At 39.8% G+C, this 21887-nt stretch overlaps 2 protein-coding genes across 3 annotated transcripts; one reads left to right on the top strand and one right to left on the bottom strand.

Annotated features, from left to right (window-relative positions):
* Positions 1-931: 931 nt before the first annotated feature.
* On the top strand, positions 932-8161 carry aldob (aldolase b, fructose-bisphosphate). Its single transcript, XM_062045966.1, has 9 exons — positions 932-1046; positions 1459-1571; positions 1649-1860; positions 4750-4804; positions 4894-5054; positions 7244-7327; positions 7388-7562; positions 7627-7826; positions 7967-8161. The coding sequence occupies exons 2-9, from the start codon at positions 1460-1462 to the stop codon at positions 8060-8062; spliced, it is 1095 nt and encodes a 364-aa protein (XP_061901950.1). The 5' UTR covers positions 932-1046; position 1459; the 3' UTR covers positions 8063-8161.
* A 4519-nt stretch (positions 8162-12680) lies between these two features.
* LOC133649147 (uncharacterized) lies at positions 12681-21887 on the bottom strand. 2 transcript variants are annotated; one of them, XM_062045965.1, is made up of 8 exons: positions 21814-21887; positions 21526-21667; positions 21340-21450; positions 18743-18799; positions 18652-18671; positions 18531-18559; positions 18348-18461; positions 12681-14152 (listed from the first exon to the last, which is right to left on the bottom strand). In XM_062045965.1, exons 2-8 carry the CDS (start codon positions 21655-21657, stop codon positions 14118-14120), a joined length of 498 nt encoding a protein of 165 aa, XP_061901949.1. In that variant the 5' UTR covers positions 21658-21667; positions 21814-21887; the 3' UTR covers positions 12681-14117. The 2 variants fall into 2 exon arrangements, with proteins under 2 accessions (XP_061901949.1, XP_061901948.1); XM_062045964.1 differs by having other exon boundaries at positions 18531-18671; positions 21814-21884.

The following is a 21887-nucleotide window of genomic DNA, read 5'->3' as shown; positions in this document are numbered from 1 at the left end:
TTGTGTGTGGTGTTTGTGTCTCCTCTCAATTGTTGTGTGTGGTGTTTGTGTCTCCTCTCTATTGTTGTGTGTGGTGTTTGTGTCTCCTCTCAATTGTTGTGTGTGGTGTTTGTGTCTCCTCTCAATTGTTGTGTGTGGTGTTTGTGTCTCCTCTCTATTGTTGTGTGTGGTGTTTGTGTCTCCTCTCAATTGTTGTGTGTGGTGTTTGTGTCTCCTCTCAATTGTTGTGTGTGGTGTTTGTGTCTCCTCTCTATTGTTGTGTGTGGTGTTTGTGTCTCCTCTCAATTGTTGTGTGTGGTGTTTGTGTCTCCTCTCAATTGTTGTGTGTGGTGTTTGTGTCTCCTCTCAATTGTTGTGTGTGGTGTTTGTGTCTCCTCTCAATTGTTGTGTGTGGTGTTTGTGTCTCCTCTCAATTGTTGTGTGTGGAGATTGCTCTGTCAGTCTACCCCAGGGCAGCTGTGGCTACGAAAGTAGCTTACCACCACCAGGTGTGAATGAATGATGGGTTTTTAACATGTAAAGCGACTTTGGGTACTTAGAAAAGCGCTATATAAATCCCAGGTATTATTATTATTATTATTATTATTGCAGTTCTGAGTGTTGCTGGGTCGGGTTCGGTTATGGAATTGGATTGCATTGTTATGGTATTGCTGTGTATTGTTTTGTTGGTTTGATTAATTAAAAAAAAAAAAAAAAAATTAAAAAAAATTGATTTTTAAAAAATGAGAATCGATTCTGAATCGCACGTGAGAATCGTGATTCGAATTCGAATTGATTTTTTCCCACACCCCTACTATCTATCTATGTTGAAATTTATAAATAAAGGTTTATAAAATAAAAAAATCTCCACACAGATCCGCCCCCTGCCAAACCCCGCCCATGTCTATCCTTTGAACCAATAGCGTCATCCTCTATGAGACACGCCCCTCTACGTCACACCCCTAGCCCCGCCTCCTCGCTCTTAAAAGCAACTTCCCGACGTCCTCTGCCGCTCTTCCGTCTTTTTTTTTTTTACATTCCTCCTCGCCGCTGTACGAACCTGTCAAGTAAGTTGTCAACTTTTATCACGTTTATTTTGAAAGGGTGACATTTTACGGATATTTGATTCTGCGCTCTAAAGTTTACGGAAGTTGCTTGACGAGTTTGCCTGCGCCTGCTGAGTCACGCATGGTTTTGTTTTTGCTTACTGGAGGTTTTATTTTGAAAGGCGGGCGAGTGCTGACGCGTCAGAATGAATGCAACGTTGTCTGTGTCAGCTTGCAAGTTATGCAGCCTTTGTTCCCCCGCTAATGTGATAGAATCCCCTGTAACTTTCCTACAAGCGTGAAGGCCAAAGTTCAACCGTGCAAGGCAAATATTTACAGGGGTGACGCAACAGTCTTGATCTGCTCATGGAAAAACAACAACAAGTTCCTCATACTTTCTGCAAAGACTAACCAGTTTGTCGCCCCGCTGCAGGATGGCTCAGCAATTCCCATCTCTCTCCACGGAGCAGAAGAAAGAGCTGGCAGAAATCGCCTTAAAGATTGTGGCCCCTGGGAAGGGAATCCTGGCGGCGGATGAGTCCACTGGTCAGTTCACTATCCTAAAAAAAATAAATAAAGTGATTCAATGCATTGATTTTCTCTAAAATCCCTTTTTTTAAAAGGCACCATGGGAAAGCGTTTGCAGAACATCAAGGTGGAGAACAACGAGGAAAACCGCCGGTACTTCCGCGAGCTCCTCTTCACGTCCGGCGCCAACATGTCCAACTCCATAGGAGGGGTCATCTTCTTCCACGAGACGCTCTACCAGAAGGCAAGCAGCGGCAAGTCCTTCCCCCAAGTCATCAAAGACCAAGGCATCGTGGTGGGCATCAAGGTGAGGAAAAATAACTACAAATACGGCATACTTTAAAAAAAAATTTAGGGTTGGTGGGTGGAGGTGTCCCAATGGGTGGTGGGTGGTTAGTGCCTTGGACGGATGCCTTGCCAGTGTTTCCCACACATTCATTTATTTGTGGCGGCCCGCCATGAAAGAATTACGTCCGCCACAAATAAAAAAAAATAAATTTAAAAATTTTTATTTTTATTTTTTTTGTCCTGTCCAGCTTCTCAGGCAAATCATATAGTTGATGTAGATGTAGATGATCATATAGTTGATGTAGATGTCCATATAGGCTGTTCACATTTACTTTACAAAAGAGAAGTGTAGGATACTTCTCTTGTTGCCTTATTTGTATTTGACCACTACTGTTTTCTGTTTATTTGTTACTGACTGTGGCAGGACACCTCTGCCTCTGTTTCACTTTATGTTGCTGGTAAATAATATGGTTGTAGTAGTAGGCTAAAGTTAAATTATTTAGTATGCACTAATTAAAGGGGCAGAGCTTTAAGAGACATTTTAACTTTTATATTTTATAAGATATATTTTTTGTAAGAACCACAATTAATAAATATATTTCAGTGAATAACTTATTGTTCAAATCTGTATATAAATATGTACATAAAGTGTTGTAATTATATTGTAAAATGGATGGATGGATGGACGTTTAAAACAAAACTGTTATTAATTAGTAAGTATACATTTTTTGAGCCTTTTTAGAAAAAATCATATCATTGTAGTAAATTATGCAAATTACTCGATGATGTCATGGTGACCACGCCCATAGCCACGCCCCCACCGCCACAGGTATCTTGGCAGTTTATGGGAAACACTGCTTGCACTATATTAAATACACTTACAGACCATGGGATAGACTTGATTCAGCCCATAAAATAAGGCTAAACGCATTAAAACAAGAGAGACACAACAATCACAAAGGACAGAAATGACATAAAATATATATTTTTTAAAAAGCACAGAGTTTCAGCGGTGCCATTTCTACATACAGCTACAAAAGTAAAACAACGAAAAATCAAAAAACAGAGCACTAAATAATACATACTGCCAACATTCCATGCACCATGAAACAAAACAACAAAACTAACTTGCAAACACCGTGCAGGAGTACTGTTGCCGGGCAGAATTCAAAGGATTGGACAATAAGGTTATGTTTGATGTACAGTACAGGCCAAAAGTTTGGAGAAACCTTCTCATGTCAATGCGTTGTCTTTATTTTCATGACTATTTACATTGTAGATTGTCACTGAAGGCATCAAAACTATTGACACCTGGTGAAGTGAAAACCATTTCAGGTGACTACCTCTTGAAGCTCATGGAGAGAATGCCAAGAGTGTGCAAAGCAGTAATCAGAGAAAAGGGTGGCTATTTTGAAGAAAACAACATATAAAACATGTTTTCGGTTATTTCACCTTGTAGTCCGAAAAATACGGTACTTTATTGACTCATATTATTTCCAAGGTGAAATAACTGAAAACATGTTTTATATTCTAGTTTCTTCAAAATAGCCACCCTTTGCGCTGATTACTGCTTTGCACACTCTTGGCATTCTCTCCATGAGCTTCAAGCACACCTGTGAAGTGAAAACCATTTCAGGTAACAGCCTCTTGAAGCTCATGGAGAGAATGCCAAGAGTGTGCAAAGTGTGGCTATTTTGAAGAAACTAGAATACAAAACATGTTTTCAGTTATTTCACCTTTTTTTTGTGGGTCATTTGCAGTAAATGGAAGTGCCACATTTCGATACTATTTGTCTCACCTGACAACACGTCGGGTTTCAAGCTCAAGCATTCAGAGCAGACGCAGTCGGACTCCCTCTAGGTAATGTTGCCATTTTCCAAGCCAAAAAGGTGCTTAAAACTACAATAATGCTCCACTTTTCAAAATGTGTCAGCTTGATGCTAATTTACATTGGATTTGCTATAGACATGCTAAAGATTAGCATTAGCAATTTTAACACCTCAAAAGTTGGTAATGAAAAATTCAATACTACAACTAAGATACATGTTACAATCAAAGCTGGTGTGTAATAACTGATACACTTACAGTACAAACACTTTGTAGGGCGCAACAAAAAAGCCAGGCATATTCAATTTAATGGCAACTACTACTTCCTGACTACGAATAACACACAGTAGTCAATACACTACTGCCATCTAATGTATTTGAATAGTAACTGCATGCAAAGTGGACTATATAATACTTACCAATGACACTCAGAAGTGTAAGAAGAAATAAAAATGACTGGAAAGCAAAGCTACGGAGTCCCTAAAGGGACATGGGGGAATACATTTTTTTAATAATTAAAACATTTTTGTTTTTTAGACCTGTATCTCGTGCGCACGAGAAACTATCTTGTGCACACGAGAAACTTTTTATAAAGTTATAACATTTTTTTTTTTTAATTATACATTTTTATTTTTTTAGACATGCATCTCGTGCGCAGGAGATATGTCTTAAAAAAAAAAAAAAAAAAAATTTTTGGAATTTTTTTTCTTATAACTTTATAAAAAGTTTCTCGTGCGCACGAGATACATGTTTAAAAAAAAAAAAAAAAATTCCCCCATGTCCCTTTCGGGGCTCCGTACATAGCTCTGTGGTAAATGTTAAATAAAAAAAAAATTAAGATTTTTTTTTTTTTTTTAAACACATTTCAAAACACAAGTACCGGTACTGAAAATTGGTAGTTATTTATTGTTTTCAAGAAATGTCGCCTCCAAGCACCTAAGTCCTTTTTTCTCAATATGTGGACTTAAACGCCACCCAAAGACTTGAAGGAATGAAGGAACTTGCCCCCAACAGTAAAAAATACTCCGCGAAGGATAGAAATACACTCTTATTTTGAAAGTTAATGTGTTTCCTGCTCCAGGTGGACAAAGGCACAGCTGGCCTGAATGGAACGGACGGCGAGACAACCACGCAAGGTAACATTTTTCAACGGCTGCCGGAAGCTTCCTTCTGCAAATAAGTAGGAATGAAAAGAAAAACCAAAGTCTACGCCGTCTCCCCGCAGGTCTCGACGGCCTGTCGGAGCGCTGCGCCCAGTACAAGAAGGACGGCTGCGACTTTGCCAAGTGGAGGTGCGTGCTCAAGATCTCGGACAGCTGTCCCTCGGCTCTGGGCATCGCCGAGAACGCCAACGTCCTGGCGAGATACGCCAGCATCTGCCAACAGGTGTGTGCACCTGAATTACCCCATTTCTCGGACTAAGGAGCACTTCAAATCCTTTCATTTTCTCAAAACTCGACAGTGCAGCTTATAACCCGGTGTGCCTTTTGTACAGAATCATTTTGGTTGTGCTTACCGACCTCAAAGCTATTTTATTTGGTACATGTTGTAATAAGTGTGACCAGTAGATGGCAGTTACACATAAGAGATACGTGTAGACTGCAATATGACTCAAGTAAACAACAGCAACATTATATGTTCCGTTGAAAATATAGAACATTACACACTGCGCTCAAAATCTATCAAAATGTTTTAGTATGACTTTGGTAAGCTATGAAGCCACACCGCTTGATGGATTGTACTGTGCTTCAACATACCAGTATTATTATGCTGTGTGTAAAAGGTAAGACATTATCTGGCGTTTTGTTTCGCAATATTATGCAAAAGCAACTTTTCTTACCTTCTGGTACCTGCTGATGTGTATTTGGGATCTGCATAAGTCCTGAAAATTTGCGCGCGTTCACTTTTGTAGTCCGTGGCAACACCGTAGTCGATAAGCTTCTTCCTTTTTCTTCGTCTTATTATGGGACATTCATCCTCCGCTGTTGCCATTTCTAATATAAAGTAGTGTAAAGTCCTTACTTATATCTGTCAGTAAACTCGCCATGGAAGCGCTAAAACATACCGGTGTAGTGAGTTTACATTATTCACCCAAGGAACTTTAGTTATTAGCGTTCTTGTCGGACGGTTTTTCACAGGACACATTAATGGTGTTCAGAGGTGGGTAGTAACGCGCTACATTTATTACTTGAGTAACTTTTGGGATAAATTGTACTTCTAAGAGTAGTTTTAATGCAACTTTTACTTGAGTATATTTATAGAGAAGAAACGCTACTTTTGAGCTTGCTACTTGCTACTGATTTTTATCATTCTGTTAATGCACGCTTTGTTTTGGTTTGTCAGACAGACCTTCAAAGTAGGATCTGTCACATGCCTGCGTTTCACCAATCAAATGCAGTCACTGGTGACGTTTCACCAATCAAACAGAGCCAGGCGGTCACATGATTAACTGCACATAAAGTTTCAGCTGCAAACAACAACAAGCTTAAGCTTACATGAACTCAACGTCAAATTTGAGGAAGCACATGGCGGTAACGTTAGTAGATATTTTGGCTGTCACCGTAGGCTGTTAGCTTCTCTGCTATGAATCACTGTCAAATGTACGTCGTGTGGGTATAATTTATTAACGCACTGCAGCCTCGTGACAGAGAGACACACTCACACGCACACACTCACGCATGCATAGAAACACCAATCAGAAGTGCACAGTGTGTTCCCAGGTGCAGACCACACCTATCAGTTTATGGTTTGCGTAAAGGCTAACTTGTTATTTTCCTTTGTAATCTCTGCCTACTGAGCCTATGATGCTGTTAAGTTACTGTGGCTCAATTTGCCTTAATTTTGTTTGTTAATGTGTTATTATTTAATATATTTTATTGTTTTAGGTGCTTAAGAGATATTCCTGGCTCTGAATTTGCTCACTGCTATTTTTGTTTTTGTGCATTATCTGTTGCCGTCATTAAACGAACAGGTTACTCATCAGTTACTCAGTACTTGAGTAGTTTTTTTACAACATACTTTTGTACTTTTACTCAAGTAAATATTTGGGTGACTACTCCTTACTTTTACTTGAGTAATAAATCTCTAAAGTAACAGTACTCTTACTTGAGTACAATTTCTGGCTACTCTACCCACCTCTGATGGTGTTTACGGATGAGGAGATGCTGCTCCGTTATTGATTGAAGTAAAGTCTGAATGTCATTAAAACAGTTAGCGCCATCTTTTGACACTTCTTCCACTCCCGTCCTTGCACGCTACACCGCTACAACAAAGATGACGCTGTCGAAGGTGAGGCACGTAAATAAGACCGCCCACAAAATGGCGCATACTGAAGCGACTGTCAGAAAGCGGGTTGAAGATGATGTGTAAAACATCATCTATGCAACATTTTGACCAAAGAACCACCATTACATGTTATGTACACCACAAGGAAGCATTTTACATTTAGAAAAAAAGACCCCTTTAATGCGCCTTATAGTCCGGTGCGCATTTTGTATGAAAAGACCGGAATAGACCCGCTCATCGGCAGTGCGCCCTATGGTCCGGAAAATACGGTAATGATATTTTCTTCTCAGAATGGTCTGGTGCCTATCGTGGAGCCAGAGATCCTTCCCGACGGAGACCACGACCTGCAGAGGTGCCAGTATGTCACAGAGAAGGTCGGTTAAAGAATGATTTTAGTTCCAAAAGAATGTTATGAAATATAAATAAATGTTCAGGTGCTGGCTGCCGTGTACAAAGCTCTCTCCGACCACCACGTGTACTTGGAGGGCACGCTGCTCAAGCCCAACATGGTCACGGCCGGCCACTCCTGCGCTAAAAAGTTCACCCCTCAGGAGGTCGCCATGGCTACCGTGACGGCTCTGCGCCGCACCGTGCCAGCCGCAGTGCCGGGTAACGTCTAAGCGTTATTTGAAGATGGCAACCAGATTTTTTTTTTTTACCGGTGACTTTGCAGGCATCTGCTTCCTGTCCGGGGGTCAGAGTGAGGAGGAGGCCTCGCTCAACTTGAACGCCATCAACCAGGTGTCCCTCCATCGCCCGTGGAAGCTCACCTTCTCGTACGGCCGCGCGCTGCAGGCGTCCACGCTCGCAGCCTGGCAGGGGAAAACCACCAACAAGGCAGCCGCACAGGATGTTTTCTGCAAAAGGGCCAAGGTAAGCCAATAAATGTACTAATGCGCTCTTATCTCGCGTTACTCAACTTTTATTCTGGCTGGTGAATGATTTCTCGGGAGCTGTTTTGTGGCCGGGCCGCCTGGCTGATGATTAACGCTCGGACGTGACTCTGCCCACAGATCAACGGCCTGGCTTCCAAAGGAGAGTACAAGGCCAGCGGCTCGGCCGACCAGGGCGCCATGCAGTCTCTGCACACCACCAACTATGTCTATTAATTTAAAGCTCAAGTGATCATGCACGTGGACCAAATGATATCATGTAACACCTGTAACGGCTGGACAAGATTCTGTAATAAAACTGTTAAAGTGACCAAAGTGTCTTTCAACTCACAAGTCTACGTATACGTACAGTGCATCCGGAAAGTATTCACTTTTTCCACATTTTATGTTAATTCATTTTTTACCTCAAAATTCTACACACAATACCCTATGACGATGTAAACATACTTGCCAACCAACGTTCCCTCTAAGGTGCTCGCCTGCTCAAGCGTCCTCTGCGCACGGCAAATCTATGCCACGCACATAATCAAATAAAAAAAAATAAGCGCATAACAATTTTCGACACACGGACACGACAGAGAAAACTGTTTTCGTCATCATTGTTCAAATATTGTAACGTCTGTCGAGACGCTTTGAGGACGTGAATTCCATCCATCACTTTACTAAGCAAAACTCTTTGTCGGCCATAAACACATCACCAAAACATTAGTAAAAAAAAAAATCTAGCAAAACTGGTCATTTTCTGCAGTATAAACCAGACCAAAAGCAACTTTGTTATATCAACAGCAGCCGCTCGCTCTTTCTCACTTGCACCAACACATGCACATATGGCACTTAGCCAGTGATGCGTTTACAGACACACAAAAAGTCGGAAAACTCCAAGACCACACAAAGTGTCATTCCAGGTCGTTACACTATGATTTACCAATCACATGTGTGCTTATTCTAGTGTCATTTATTAGGAATCGTCATTTACAAATATTAATCATGAAATGCTGTTAGTATATTAAATAAATACTAATAAATATATATTTTTTACAAACAGGAAGTTGCAGGAATGTACACATGATCCCCTGCTTACATCTCATTGTGCAACATGTGGATGTTTTAATGGGAACTAAATGCAATGTCTGAAAGGGGTACAAATGATTTCCAAAGCAGGACCTCCACCCAGACAAACAATACAAGTACACAGTTCATGAAAAACAATATTTTTTGTTATTGTCATTGAATTACGAATTCGGAGGTCTCGAGGTTGGCAAGTATGGATGATAAATGATTTAAACTAAAACACATGTATACTGTAACTATTTACAGCATTTGCCCAATACTTTGTTGATGCACCTTTTGGCAGAAAATACACCAAGTCTTTTTGAATATGGCACACCTGTTTTTGGCCATTTTCGCCTATTCCTCTTTGCAGTACCTCTCAAGCTCCATCAGGTTGGATGTGATGGTCACTCTGACCGAGCTACAGTATTCCTGTGTGGAGAGAGGAGAACCTTCCAGAAGAACAACCATCTCTGCAGGCCTCTGTAATGGAGTGGCCAGACAGAAGTCATTCCTTTAGTAAAAGTTTGCCACAATGCACCTGAAAGACTCTCTCAGACCATGAGAAACAAAAATGATCTGGTCTGATGAGAAAGATGGAACTTTTTGGCATGAATGCCAGGCATCATGTTTGGAGGAAATCAAACACCACTCATCACCAGACCAATACCATCCCTACAGTGAAGCATGGTGGTGGCAGCATCATGGTGTGGGGATGGTTTTCAGTGGCAGGAACTGTTAGACTAGTCAGGATAGAGGGAAAGATGAATGCGGCAATGTACAAAGACAACGCTTCTTGTCCGATTAAACACACTTGCGAATTTGGATTAATCACAGGCTAATTTATATTTACTGAAAATTAGACATTTATTCTGTAGATACTTAGCATCATCAACAACAAAACTTGTGAATTTGGACTCGTTATTAATTGCAAAAAAAGTTAGTAGGGGATACATAATGTTTATAATCATTGACCTTACGCAAGTGCTGCCGCGGTCTGAACAAGGCACAGAGCTCCGCCCCCATGTGCGTTCCCGCGGCGGGATTCCGTACCACATTTTGAGAAACAGCACCCTCTGATGTCGAGACTAACAACCCCCGTTTTCCCTCACCTACAGAGATGCATCGCGATAATGAAACGTCAAGGATATGTATTGCACGGGAATGATAGATTTAAAAAGTGTTTCAAAGAGGGCACATTTAGCAAACCTTTGTCTCACTCACAAGACAAAAATATCGTTATCACTATCATAAAGAGGTGCACTGTGAGGTCATGGGCTGCTGTGTAGTAGGTTTGGTTGCATTCTTTCTGTGGATTAACAGTATTTAAAATATAGTACTGGAGATTAAATGTAGATTACATTCATAACTGAGTCAATGTGCTGGGTTTGATAAGTGTATTTGTGTAGTAGGATATAAAGTCATACCATTGCATGATTTAGAAGTCTAATATTCTGAAGACTGCTTGATTATTTGTAGGTCAGTGGTTAGTATGTACACTACCGTTCAAAAGTTTGGGGTCACATGTAAATGTCCTTATTTTTGAAGGAAAAGCACTGTACTTTTCAATGAAGATAACTTTAAACTAGTCTTAACTTTACAGAAATACACTCTATACATTGCTAATGTGGTAAATGACTATTCTAGCTGCAAATGTCTGCTTTTTGGTGCAATATCTACATAGGTGTATAGAGGCCCATTTCCAGCAACTATCACTCCAGTGTTCTAATGGTACAATGTGTTTGCTCATTGGCTCAGAAGGCTAATTGATGATTAGAAAACCCTTGTGCAATCATGTTCACACATCTGAAAACACTTTAGCTCGTTACAGAAGCTACAAAACTGACCTTCCTTTGAGCAGATTGACTTTCTGGAGCATCACATTTGTGGGGTCAATTCAACGCTCAAAATGGCCAGAAAAAGAGAACTTTCATCTGAAACTCCACAGTCTATTCTTGTTCTTAGAAATGAAGGCTATTCCACAAAAATGTTTGGGTCACCCCAAACTTTTGAACGGTAGGGGGGCGTGGTTATTTACAGCTAGAATTCACCAACTGGAGTATTTCATATATATATATATATATATATATATATATATATATATATATATATATATATATATATATATATATATATATATATATATATGTATATGTATATGTATATGTATATATATATATGTATATATGTATATGTATATATATATGTATATATATATATATATGCATATATATATATATATATATATATATACCGTATTTCCTTGAATAGCCGCAGGGGCGCTAATTAATTTAAAACCTCTTCTCACTCCTGCGGTTACCAAAACCATGCGGAATGAGCAAGCATGCTCTAATTATTTTAAAACCTCTTCTCACTCCGGCGCATACCTTATCATTAAAAACACATTTAATAAAAAAAACGTTATTATGATCTTACCTTTACTTGTAGATGGGTCCATGTGCAGCTGCTTCTGATCAAAGGCAGTCTTTCTCATCTTTCTTCAATTTTAAAAGTCTCTGGAGATATTCCTTTAATTATTACCTCCTGCTTCGATTGAAAGTCCAGTTTAGAAAACGGTTTTATTTTAGATATGTAATCCTCCATGTTAAAAGTGCAAGCAAACAATTGCTGCATGCTTGCTGCTTGTTGTCTTCTTCTGCAGTACCTGTCTCCTGCAGTACTGGTAGTCGCAAGAAGGATCACTAGCGCCCTCTACCTCCTGGAGGCGGGAGTCATTTAATGACTCATATTTGACCCGGCGGAAGTGCCAAGCATGCGCTAATTATTTTGCGAAACGAGTTTGACCCGGCTGTAATTCTAGGCAGGCGAATACTATATTCCCGGCGCCAATTCAAGGAAATACGGTATGTAGATATATATATGTATATATATGTACCGTAATTTCCGGACTATAAGCCGCACCTGACTATAAGCCGCACCAGCTAAATTTAGGGGAAAATACAGATTGCTCCATATATAAGCCGCACCCGACTATAAGCCGCAGGGTTTTGATGTGTAATTAGCGTAGTATATAGGGGTTCCTGCTACCACGGAGGGGATTGTCGGGACAGAGATGACTGTTTGGGAATGCAAAGCGTCCCATTTATTAACAATAAATCTTTCAATCATTCAATCAAACTTTCACATCTTTGACATGGCGAACAGCATTCGTGCAGAGTACAAATAATACAACGGTGCAAAGTAATACAAAGTGCTCGCCTGTACGTTATCAAAATAACCAGCCTACCGTCTGTCATCGTCTTCCTCCTGTGTACTAAAACCACCGAAATCCTCTTCGTCGGTGTCGGAGAAGAACAGGCCGTATATAAGCCGCACCCTTGTATAAGCCGCAGGGACCAGAACGAGGGGAAAAAGTAGCGGCTTATAGTCCGGAAATTACGGTATATATATATGTGTATATATATATATATGTATATATATATATATGTATATATATATATATATGTATATGTATATATATATATATATATATATATGTATATATATATATATGTATATATATATGTGTATATATATATATGTATATATATATATATGTATATGTATATATATATGTATATCTATATATATATATATGTATGTATATATATATATGTATGTATGTATGTATATATATATGTATGTATACATATGTATGTATATATATATATATATATTTATTTTATTTATATAAAAGAAATATATATGTATGTATATATATATATATACATATATATTTATTTTATTTATATAAAAGAAATACTTGAATTTCAGTGTTCCGGTGGCTATCCATTAGATGGCAGTATTGTCCTGTTTAACTTCTCCGTTCATGAGGAGTATATCATTTCGGCCACCGTGTTCAATGGAGAAGTCTGTTCTACATATTTACAGGCAACATACACCTTCCCCTTCCAACTGTCCTGGATGAACTGAAATTCTTGTTTCCATTCGTTTTGGAACTTGCAAGCGTATTTCTTCATCTTGCTCGTCGACGGCGTCGCCATGTCTGTAATTTCCTCGTTCTTCTGATTCGTCTCCTTGTTGTGTGCGCAGTTGTGCACTCTACTCTCTAAAAGCCTAGATGTTATGACGTCATTGGGCAGGCAAGCTGTTTATATTGTGGGAAAGCGGACGTGAGAACAGGCTGTCCCCACTTAGTCTCAGGTCCGCATTGAGCTGGAGTGGGCGTGGCCTCCAGCTCCGGCTGAATACCGGGAGTTTTCGGGAGGTTGTCGGGAGAGGCGCTGAATACCGGGATTCTCCCGCTAAAAACGGGAGGGTTGGCAAGTATGGCCATAAAGCACATTTTAAGAAAGTCAACACTACTGCCATCTGGCAGCTCAAGTGGATAGTGCACCCCCCCAATTCGTCACGTTTCATGTGTCAGGTAAACCATGGCGAACGAGGCTATCTGAATCTTCATTTCTGCTGTATAAATTTCTGTGTAAAATAAAAGTAGTGCCTATTTTCCATTGACAGTAATGCGCTGTAAAAATGAATGTTGATTTTGTGGTAAAAATAACTGGCAGTTTAGTCACCAAAATGATACCGTTAAAATAACAGAGGTGCCCTTTTGCCATTTACAGTAATGCACTGTAAAAAAGGCCGTAGATTTAATGGTAAAAAGTGGCAGAATTTTTTACGTGAAAATAACAGTGGTATTATTTTTCCATTTAGAGTAATGGACAGGAAAAACAACGAGATTTTTTGGTAGAAAAAAAATTGTCAGCTCATTTTGCCAGAATTAAACCATATAAATAAAAGTGGTAGCTTTTTCCCAATTTACAGTAATGTACTGTAAAAACCAGCAAACAGATTTTATGGTAAGAACTGGCAGATTAGTTGCCAGAGTTTTACTGCAAAAACGTGCTAGTTTTTTTCCTTTACAGTAATGCACTGTAAAAACATCCTCTTGTTCACCCCCTGGGAGGTGAGGGGAGCAGTGGGCAGCAGCGGTGGCCGTGCCCGGGAATCATTTTTGGTGATTTAACCCCCAACTCCAACCCTTGATGCTGAGTGCCAAGCAGGGAGGTAATGGCTCCCATTTTTATAGTCTTTGGTATGACTCGGCCGGGGTTTGAACTCACAACCAAAAATGTATTGAATCTCATTAAATGGAACGAGTATTTCTAAAGTTGCAATGTATAAAATAGTATAGAAAACTGTACAGATGTATGATCGTTAAGTGAGAAGGATCCACAATTATTGTTGGGATGTTGTGTCACTCTGTGGCGTTGATATCCGCTGGAAAATGACCTGTTGGAGGAGGACCTGGTTACTTCACTGCAACATCATGACTAACCCCGACTTAAACAAGTTGTAAAACTTATTCGGGTGTTACCATTTAGTGGTCAATTGAAAGGAATATGTACTGTACTGTGCAATATACTAATAAAAGTTTAAAAAAATCAATCAATCAACATATTTATGACAATGACAAATAGTCATAATCAACATCATGCAGGGTTTCCCATAAACTGCCAAGATACCTGTGGCGGTGGGGGCGTGGCTATGGGCGTGGTCACCATGACATCATCGAGTATTTGCATAATTTACTACAATGATATGATTTTCTCTAAAAAGGCTCAAAAAATGTATACTTACTAATTAATAATAACAGTTTTGTTTTAAACGTCCATCCATCCATCCATTTTACAATATAATTACAACACTTTATGTACATATTTATATACAGATTTGAACAATACGTTATTCACTGAAATATATTTGTTAATTGTGGTTCTTACAAAAAATATATCTTATAAAATATAAAAGCTAAAATGTCTCTTAAAGCTCTGCCCCTTTAATTAGTGCATACTAAATAATTTAACTTTAGCCTACTACTACAAGCATATTATTTACCAGCAACATAAAGTGAAACAGAGGCAGAGGTGTCCTGCCACAGTCAGTAACAAATAAACAGAAAACAGTAGTGGTCAAATACAAATAAGGCAACAAGAGAAGTATCCTACACTTCTCTTTTGTAAAGTAAATCTGAACAGCCTATTTGGGCATCTACATCAACTATATGATTTGCCTGAGAAGCTGGACAGGACCAAAAAAAAAAAAAAAAAATTTATTTTATTTTTTTAAATTTGTGGCGGACGTAATTCTTTCGTGGCGGGCCGCCACGAATAAATGAATGTGTGGGAAACACTGATCATATAAAGACCAAATCTGTCTTTGGTCTGGAGTTCCAATGAAGCTTTTCATGTTACAGTATTGCCAAAAACTACCCGAGACTAAAGAATTACATTTTAGTTTGTAGGCATAAAGCCAAACATCATCACAAGATTATATGTATAAGTAAACCAAGTATGAGCAAACTACAGTAGTACCTCAATTTAAGAGCTTGTATAAGTAAACCAAGTATGAGCAAACTACAGTAGTACCTCAATTTAAGAGCTTGTTTGGTTCTGTGACGAAGCTCTTTAAATGTACAGAAAAAAACAGCACAATTTTAACATGTAACAAGCCTTTTAAAAAGAAAAACAAACTTTAAGATAAGAAATATTGTATAAAAATAAAACTATAGAATGTACTACTAACAATTACAGTAGTTTTATGAAGTTGTGCAATAATGTACAGCATTTACTATGGAGAGTGGATTTTTACAGCATCTCCTTCCAGCTGCTTTCCCGTCAAACAAACCCTCAGCAGCTTTTCTATAATTTCATGGATAAATGTCCGCCATTTCGATTTGACATTAACATTCTTGGCTGGCGTTAAGGCTCATTCTGCTTCAGCATGGTGCAGACTGCCAGTGATGTGCGCAAACTGCTTCACCAAGTTGACTATACGCTCCGCCATGCTTTTGATGAGCCCGATCCTTAATTAACACTCGTGATGTGCGATACCACTCATTTTCTTTCTGATATGATAACGAGTAAAATTCAGGCTGGTATCGGCGATACCTATCCGATACTTTGTGCAAATATACCTAATGTGTCTGATAAAATGTAAAAAGTGGTGCGTTTGCAAATAATAACATCCAGCCATCCATTTCCTACCGCTTATCCTTTTGTAACATATCTATCTAAAATAACAACAGTAAAGCGAAAACACCCCTGATCTAAAATATTAAGAGCTCTCAAAATAAAAATAAAATATACTTAAAATATAAACAAAGTTTAGTTAGTTAGTCAATTAAAAATACAATACTAACCTATGAATTACTTAATTTAAATAAATACATCAACATTACTAACAATAATAAAACGTTCATATTTTCATAAAGGCAGAATTTTATATTTTTTATTCTATTCTAACAGGTAAAAATGTAAGAAAAAAAGAGAAAAAAAAGCTAAAATATTGTAATTGGTAACTAAAAATTAACAATAATATTCCAATAATAGAAAGCTGGCACAAAGTTGTCTTTAAATATATATATTATCTGTTTTTAGCATTTTTTTTTAAAAATTAAAAAAACATTTATATAGCCACAGCATTTGATTTTTTAGGATATGGCATTTGTTGAAAAAAGGTTTGGACACCCCTGAACTAAATGATCAAAAGTATTGATACTTTAATTTGAGATTAAATTGATATTAGAGCATCAAATTCTGGTATCGGCAGTATCGATATTTCAGGATCGATCCACACACTTCCTTCCCATTCTTGGAAAACAAAGTTATATCCATCTCTAGTTATAAGCTAATGCTAGCGGGTAAGACCAGATGTTTACTGTGACTGTTACGAGGTTCATTGTGACATTCGCTACATCAAATAACGGTGGGCATGTTTGGAACTCAGATTTTTGCTTGCTACTTAAAGCATAACAATTACAGCTCTTATCTCAAAAACACTCTTAAGTTAAGACACTTCTGAGTTGAGGTACCTCTTTTTATTACAAAACCCAAAACCAGTGAAGTTGGCACGTTGTGTAAATGGTAAATAAAAACAGAATACAATTATTTGCAAATCCTTTTCAACTTATATTCAATTGAATAGACTGCAAAGACAATATATTTAACGTTCGAACTGGTAAACTTTGTTATTTTTTGCAAATATTAGCTCATTTGGAATTTGATGCCTGGAACGTGTTTCAAAAAAGCTGGCACAAGTGGCAAAAAAGACTGAGAAAGTTGAGGAATGCTCATCAAACACTTATTTGGAGCATCCCACAGGTGAACAGGCTGATTGGGAACAGGTGGGCGCCATGATTGGGTATAAAAGCAGCTTCCATGAAATGCTTAGCCATTCACAAACAAGGATGGGGCGAGGGTCACCACTTTGGGAATAAATGCGTGAGCAAATTGTCGAACAGTTTAAGAACAACATTTCTTAACCAGCTATTGCAAGGAATTTAGGGATTTACATCTGTAAGTGCAAGTTAAAACTCTACTACGCAAAGCCAAAGCCATTTATCAACAACACCCAGAAACGCCGCCGGCTTCGCTGGGCCTGAGCTCATCTAAGATGGACTGATGCAAAGTGGAAAAGTGTTCTGTGGTCCGACGAGTCCGACATTTCAAATTGTTTTTTGAAACTGTGGACGTCGTGTCCTCCGGACCAAAGAGGAAAAGAACCACCCGGACTGTTATAGGCGCAAAGTGTAAAAGCCAGCATGTGTGATGGTATGGGGGTGTATTAGTGCCCAAGACATGGGTAACTTACACATCTGTGAAGGCACCATTAATGCTGAAAGGTACATACAGGTTTTGGAGCAACATATGTTGCCATCCAAGCATGGACGCCCCTGCTTATTTCAGCAAGACAATGCCAAGCCACGTGTTACATCAACGTGGCTTCATAGTAAAAGAGTGCGGGTACTAGACTGGCCTGCCTGTAGTCCAGACCTGTCTCCCATTGAAAATGTGTGGCACCTGCAATAGCAGAAGGGAGACCCCCGGACTGTTGAACAACTTAAGCTGTACATCAAGCAAGAATGGGAAAGAATTCCACTTCAAAAATGTGTCTCCTCACTTCCCAAACCTTTACTGAGTGTTGTTAAAAGGAAAGGCCATGTAACACAGTGGTGAACATGCCCCTGTGACAACTTTTTTGCAATGTGTTGCTGCCATTAAATTCTAAGTTAATGATTATTTGCAAAAAAAATAAATGTTCCCAGTTCCAACATTAAGTATGTTGCCTGTGCAGTCTATTCAATTGAATATAAGTTGAAAAGGATTTGCAAATCATTGTATTCTGTTTTTATTTACCATTTACACGACGTGACAACTTCACTGGTTTTGTATACTGAATATTATTTGTCATGCTACGTGTCGTTGATCTGTGTCATGTTCACATTTAAACCAAGTTCACTAAACCGCACCAGAATTCACTTGCAAGTGGATTGAAACCGGCTTGTTTGGTCCACACCAGAGTTCAAATGATGGCCTTCACAACGGACCGCACAAGCAGAGTTTGTTTCCACCGGACCAAACATGACAAGTGTAAATGCGCCCGCAGCTCCTTAGTTGTATTTTTCACTGGTAATGTAGATGCTTACCTGAGTGTTTGTGGATTTGAGAGCCAGGCGGGCCACCGCTGACAAGAAGATGAGAAGCACCGCCACGCACGCAGAGAACGTGAACAAAATGCATTCCGTGGCCAAAAGTTGCATCTAAACAGGAGGAGAGAGATGTGTATTTCAAGCACAGTGCAAATGTGTTGAGTGTAAAATGTCCTTTACCACTTCGCTGTAGCCCCACTGTGGGTCCACTAAGGGTTGGCGGGAGATATAGGAGAAAAAGAGAAAGCAGTGTATCCTATAACCGCAAGACACGATGACTCCCAGGATGGACATCACATACATGGACAGACAAATGGTCACCTGGGGGGGAAATATATCACAATTTATACTTGCTGCCACTCGGGTAATCACATGTGGTAAAAATATACTACCATCTTTTTGGATGGACATGCTCCCGTGTAGACAGACAAGATTCCACAGGTGAGAAACTAAAAGAAATGAGAGCAAACACAAACCCACATGTGTACACTTATCATATGATACCAGCTAATACCGTATCAAAGTGATACTGCCATACCAATGCTTAGTCCATTGAACTACATGGATTTTATTGCACTCGGTGGGGGTCCAACAATGGACACCCGCTCACTCCAGCCCTGCACGTACTGGGTTCAAACCAAGGAGCCCCCAAATATCCACCGATTGAAAGATGTTGGAGCAGTGCTAGCCAATGAGCTACATCACCAATGTTCCCTCTCATTTTTCATGTGTGTGAGCAAACGCAAAAACTCCTTGAGCATTCAGTGGAGCACATGTGAGCGACGTCAGACGTGCACACCGTGGCCACACCTGCAGCACACCTGTCCCAAACCTGACTAAATAAGTTACAATTCTTATTGTTATGATCAAACGACAGCAGAGATTATGTAGTGGATTGTCCGAAGCTTAAACAGCAAAAAAAGTGAATTTAGTACAAAAAGTTTATTTACCCATAGTCAAAAGTGCATAAGTTGGATTGTTTTGTCCCTGCAAACAAACAGACGTCCTCCGGAGGACACACAAATCAAGCAATCTCTCCGAGTCCTGGTCTCCTGGCCATTTTTACCTGTTTCCCCATGCCCCAAGGTCCCGTTGTTTTCGACATGTTTGTTTTGCAACATCCTTGAATCCCTTAGTCATGCTTAGACAATCAAAACATTTTGTAGACTGGTCGGCAGGACTTCATATTGAACTTTGGCCTACTGCTAGTCCTCCAATGGCTTACAATAGAAGAGAAATGAAATGAGCGTACATTCTTGACGGACAGGAAATATAGTTCCAAGGTCAGAAATTCCACAACAGTTATTTTCTAATAATAGTGTTTTGGCCCACTTACAATGATTGTCACACACACACTAGGTGTGGCGAAATTATTCTCTGCATTTGACCCATCACCCTTAATCACCCCTGGGAGGTGAGGGGAGCAGTGAGCAGCAGCAGTGGCCGCGCCCAGGAATCATTTTTTGGTGATTTAACCCCCAATTCCAACCCTTGATGTTGAGTGCCAAGCAGGGAGGTAATGGCTCCCATTTTTATAGTCTTTGGTATGACTCGGCCGGGGTTTGAACTCACAACCTACCCATCTCAGGGAGGACACTCTAACCACTAGGCCAATGACAATAACAAAAAATAATGTTTTTAATGAGCTGTGTAGTAGTATTGTACAGTACAGGCCAAAAGTTTGGACACAGCTTCTCATTCAATGCGTTTTCTTTATTTTCATGACTATTTACATTGTAGATTGTCACTGAAGGCATCAAAACTATGAATGAACACACGTGGAGTTATGTACTTCACAAAAAAAAGGTGAAATAACTGAAAACATGTTTTATATTCGAGTTTCTTCAAAATGGCCACCCTTTGCTACAATTACTTTTTTGCACACTCTTGGCATTCTCTCCATGAGCTTCAAGAGGTAGTCACCTGAAATGGTTTTCACTTCACAGGTGTGTTAGAATAATCATGTATATATTATCACACAACTTTATGCTTAAGGGTCGTTGCTAGAGTTATTATCTGTATTTTTCGATCCGTGCAAAGCTGGCAATCCAAAAGATTGCAAGTCGTCTCGTATCAGTGTTGTGTCCAGACTCGGCCTGCTGACTGCCAAGGCCGAACATCGAGTACCGGGACGCAGATAAAGCAGAGACGGGGCGATATCACCAGCGTCAACACATTTGCATATTTGTATAATCATATATTGTGTCTAATTGGAGCTGTCGAGATTACCCCCTTCAGTGACGTAAGCAGGGACCTCCCAAATAAATAGAGGAAGCACATGGGCTGGACTTTTAGAACGTAGTTTGGATCTTTAACTACAGTACAGCCCAAAACACGTCTCTCCTCATATGAGCCAAATTGAACTCTGTCTCTGCATGATTCCTTGTTTCTCGTCTGTTTAATTAATTAATGTCATCAGTGTTTAAACCTGACAATGTGTTTGAAGCTCATCGAGAGAATGCCAAGAGTCTGCACAGCAGCTTCAAACTAGACATTTTAGCAGGGTAATGCCAACAATCTGTCCCGACTCCCGACGAAAACATTGCTGCGTAACTTTACAAATACATTTGGCTAATCAACATCAGTAAAATGTGGCATAATTACTCAGTAAACCATCTGGCAAGAAGCATAAACAAGAGAAACCTACAGCGTAAGACTCGTCGATTGCCATTTGAGATTGCAGTACTATTTCTGGCCACATCTCCACATGGAGAGGAGCCAGATGAGGTGGTTCGGGCATCTGGTCAGGATGCCACCCGAACGCCTCCCTAGGGAGGTGTTTAGGGCACGTCCAACCGGTAGGAGGCCACGGGGAAGACCCAGGACACGTTGGGAAGACTATGTCTCCCCGCGACCCGACCTCGGATAAGCGGAAGACGATGGATGGATGGCACATTTAATGGAGAGTAACCTGTAGCTTAGTTTACTACATTTTCCAAGTAGCTTGCCCATCACTGGCACCTCAGCACTGCGAATGAGTGTTGCATACCAGAGCTCCCTGCCAGAAAGGAACGTAGACGTCGCCGGAGTTTGTCACGGTTTCCCCGAAAAAGATGCATCCCATGATCAGCTCTGCACAGCCACAGATCCCGATGACAACCTGGTGGTGAGAAGAGCGTCTGATCTGCATGCACTATTTACCAGAGCTTGAGACTGAGTTTAAGGGATGTATTACACCGAGACTCTGGGGCTCCTTTTGAAGAAAGCGATGAAGAGGTTTGCTGGACGGCGACACCTTAAGGTCTGCATTCTGTTGTCCTCTTGTGACCTCCGTAGTGGTGGTTGGTGTTGACGTCCTGTCATCCATGGTGGGGAAGCTGCGGGAAAAACATTGTTAGTCAAAGCAGATGTGCATTCCAAAGACCTTGTTTTATTCACGACACTTCCAGCAGGGAAGTTACACAATAAGTTCTCACATCCAACTGTAAGGAAAAGAAAGGTGTGAAATAAAAAACATGCTTACCAGGCTTAGTTTTTCATGGAGAGATGCAGTACGGGGAATAACGGTTTAGGAATGTGGGCGGTAGGGAGAGAAAT

This window comes from Entelurus aequoreus, linkage group LG04, assembly GCF_033978785.1.
Source record: "Entelurus aequoreus isolate RoL-2023_Sb linkage group LG04, RoL_Eaeq_v1.1, whole genome shotgun sequence".
NCBI lineage: Eukaryota > Metazoa > Chordata > Actinopteri > Syngnathiformes > Syngnathidae > Entelurus > Entelurus aequoreus.
Note: the sequence above shows the minus strand (reverse complement) of the source record. Positions and strands in the feature narration are given on the sequence as shown.

Excerpts from the sequence above, each read along its gene's own strand:
- LOC133649147 (XM_062045964.1), bottom strand. The coding sequence starts at position 21,657 with ATGGATGACAGGACGTCAACACCAACCACCACTACGGAGGTCACAAGA. Across the intron at positions 18,672-18,742 it reads CATGTCCATCCAAAAAGATG|GTGACCATTTGTCTGTCCAT; the intron begins GTAGTATATTTT and ends TTTCCCCCCCAG. Across the intron at positions 18,462-18,530 it reads AGTGGGGCTACAGCGAAGTG|ATGCAACTTTTGGCCACGGA; the intron begins GTAAAGGACATT and ends CCTCCTGTTTAG.
- aldob (XM_062045966.1), top strand. The coding sequence starts at position 1,460 with ATGGCTCAGCAATTCCCATCTCTCTCCACGGAGCAGAAGAAAGAGCTG. Across the intron at positions 4,805-4,893 it reads CGGCGAGACAACCACGCAAG|GTCTCGACGGCCTGTCGGAG; the intron begins GTAACATTTTTC and ends GTCTCCCCGCAG. Across the intron at positions 5,055-7,243 it reads ACGCCAGCATCTGCCAACAG|AATGGTCTGGTGCCTATCGT; the intron begins GTGTGTGCACCT and ends TTTTCTTCTCAG.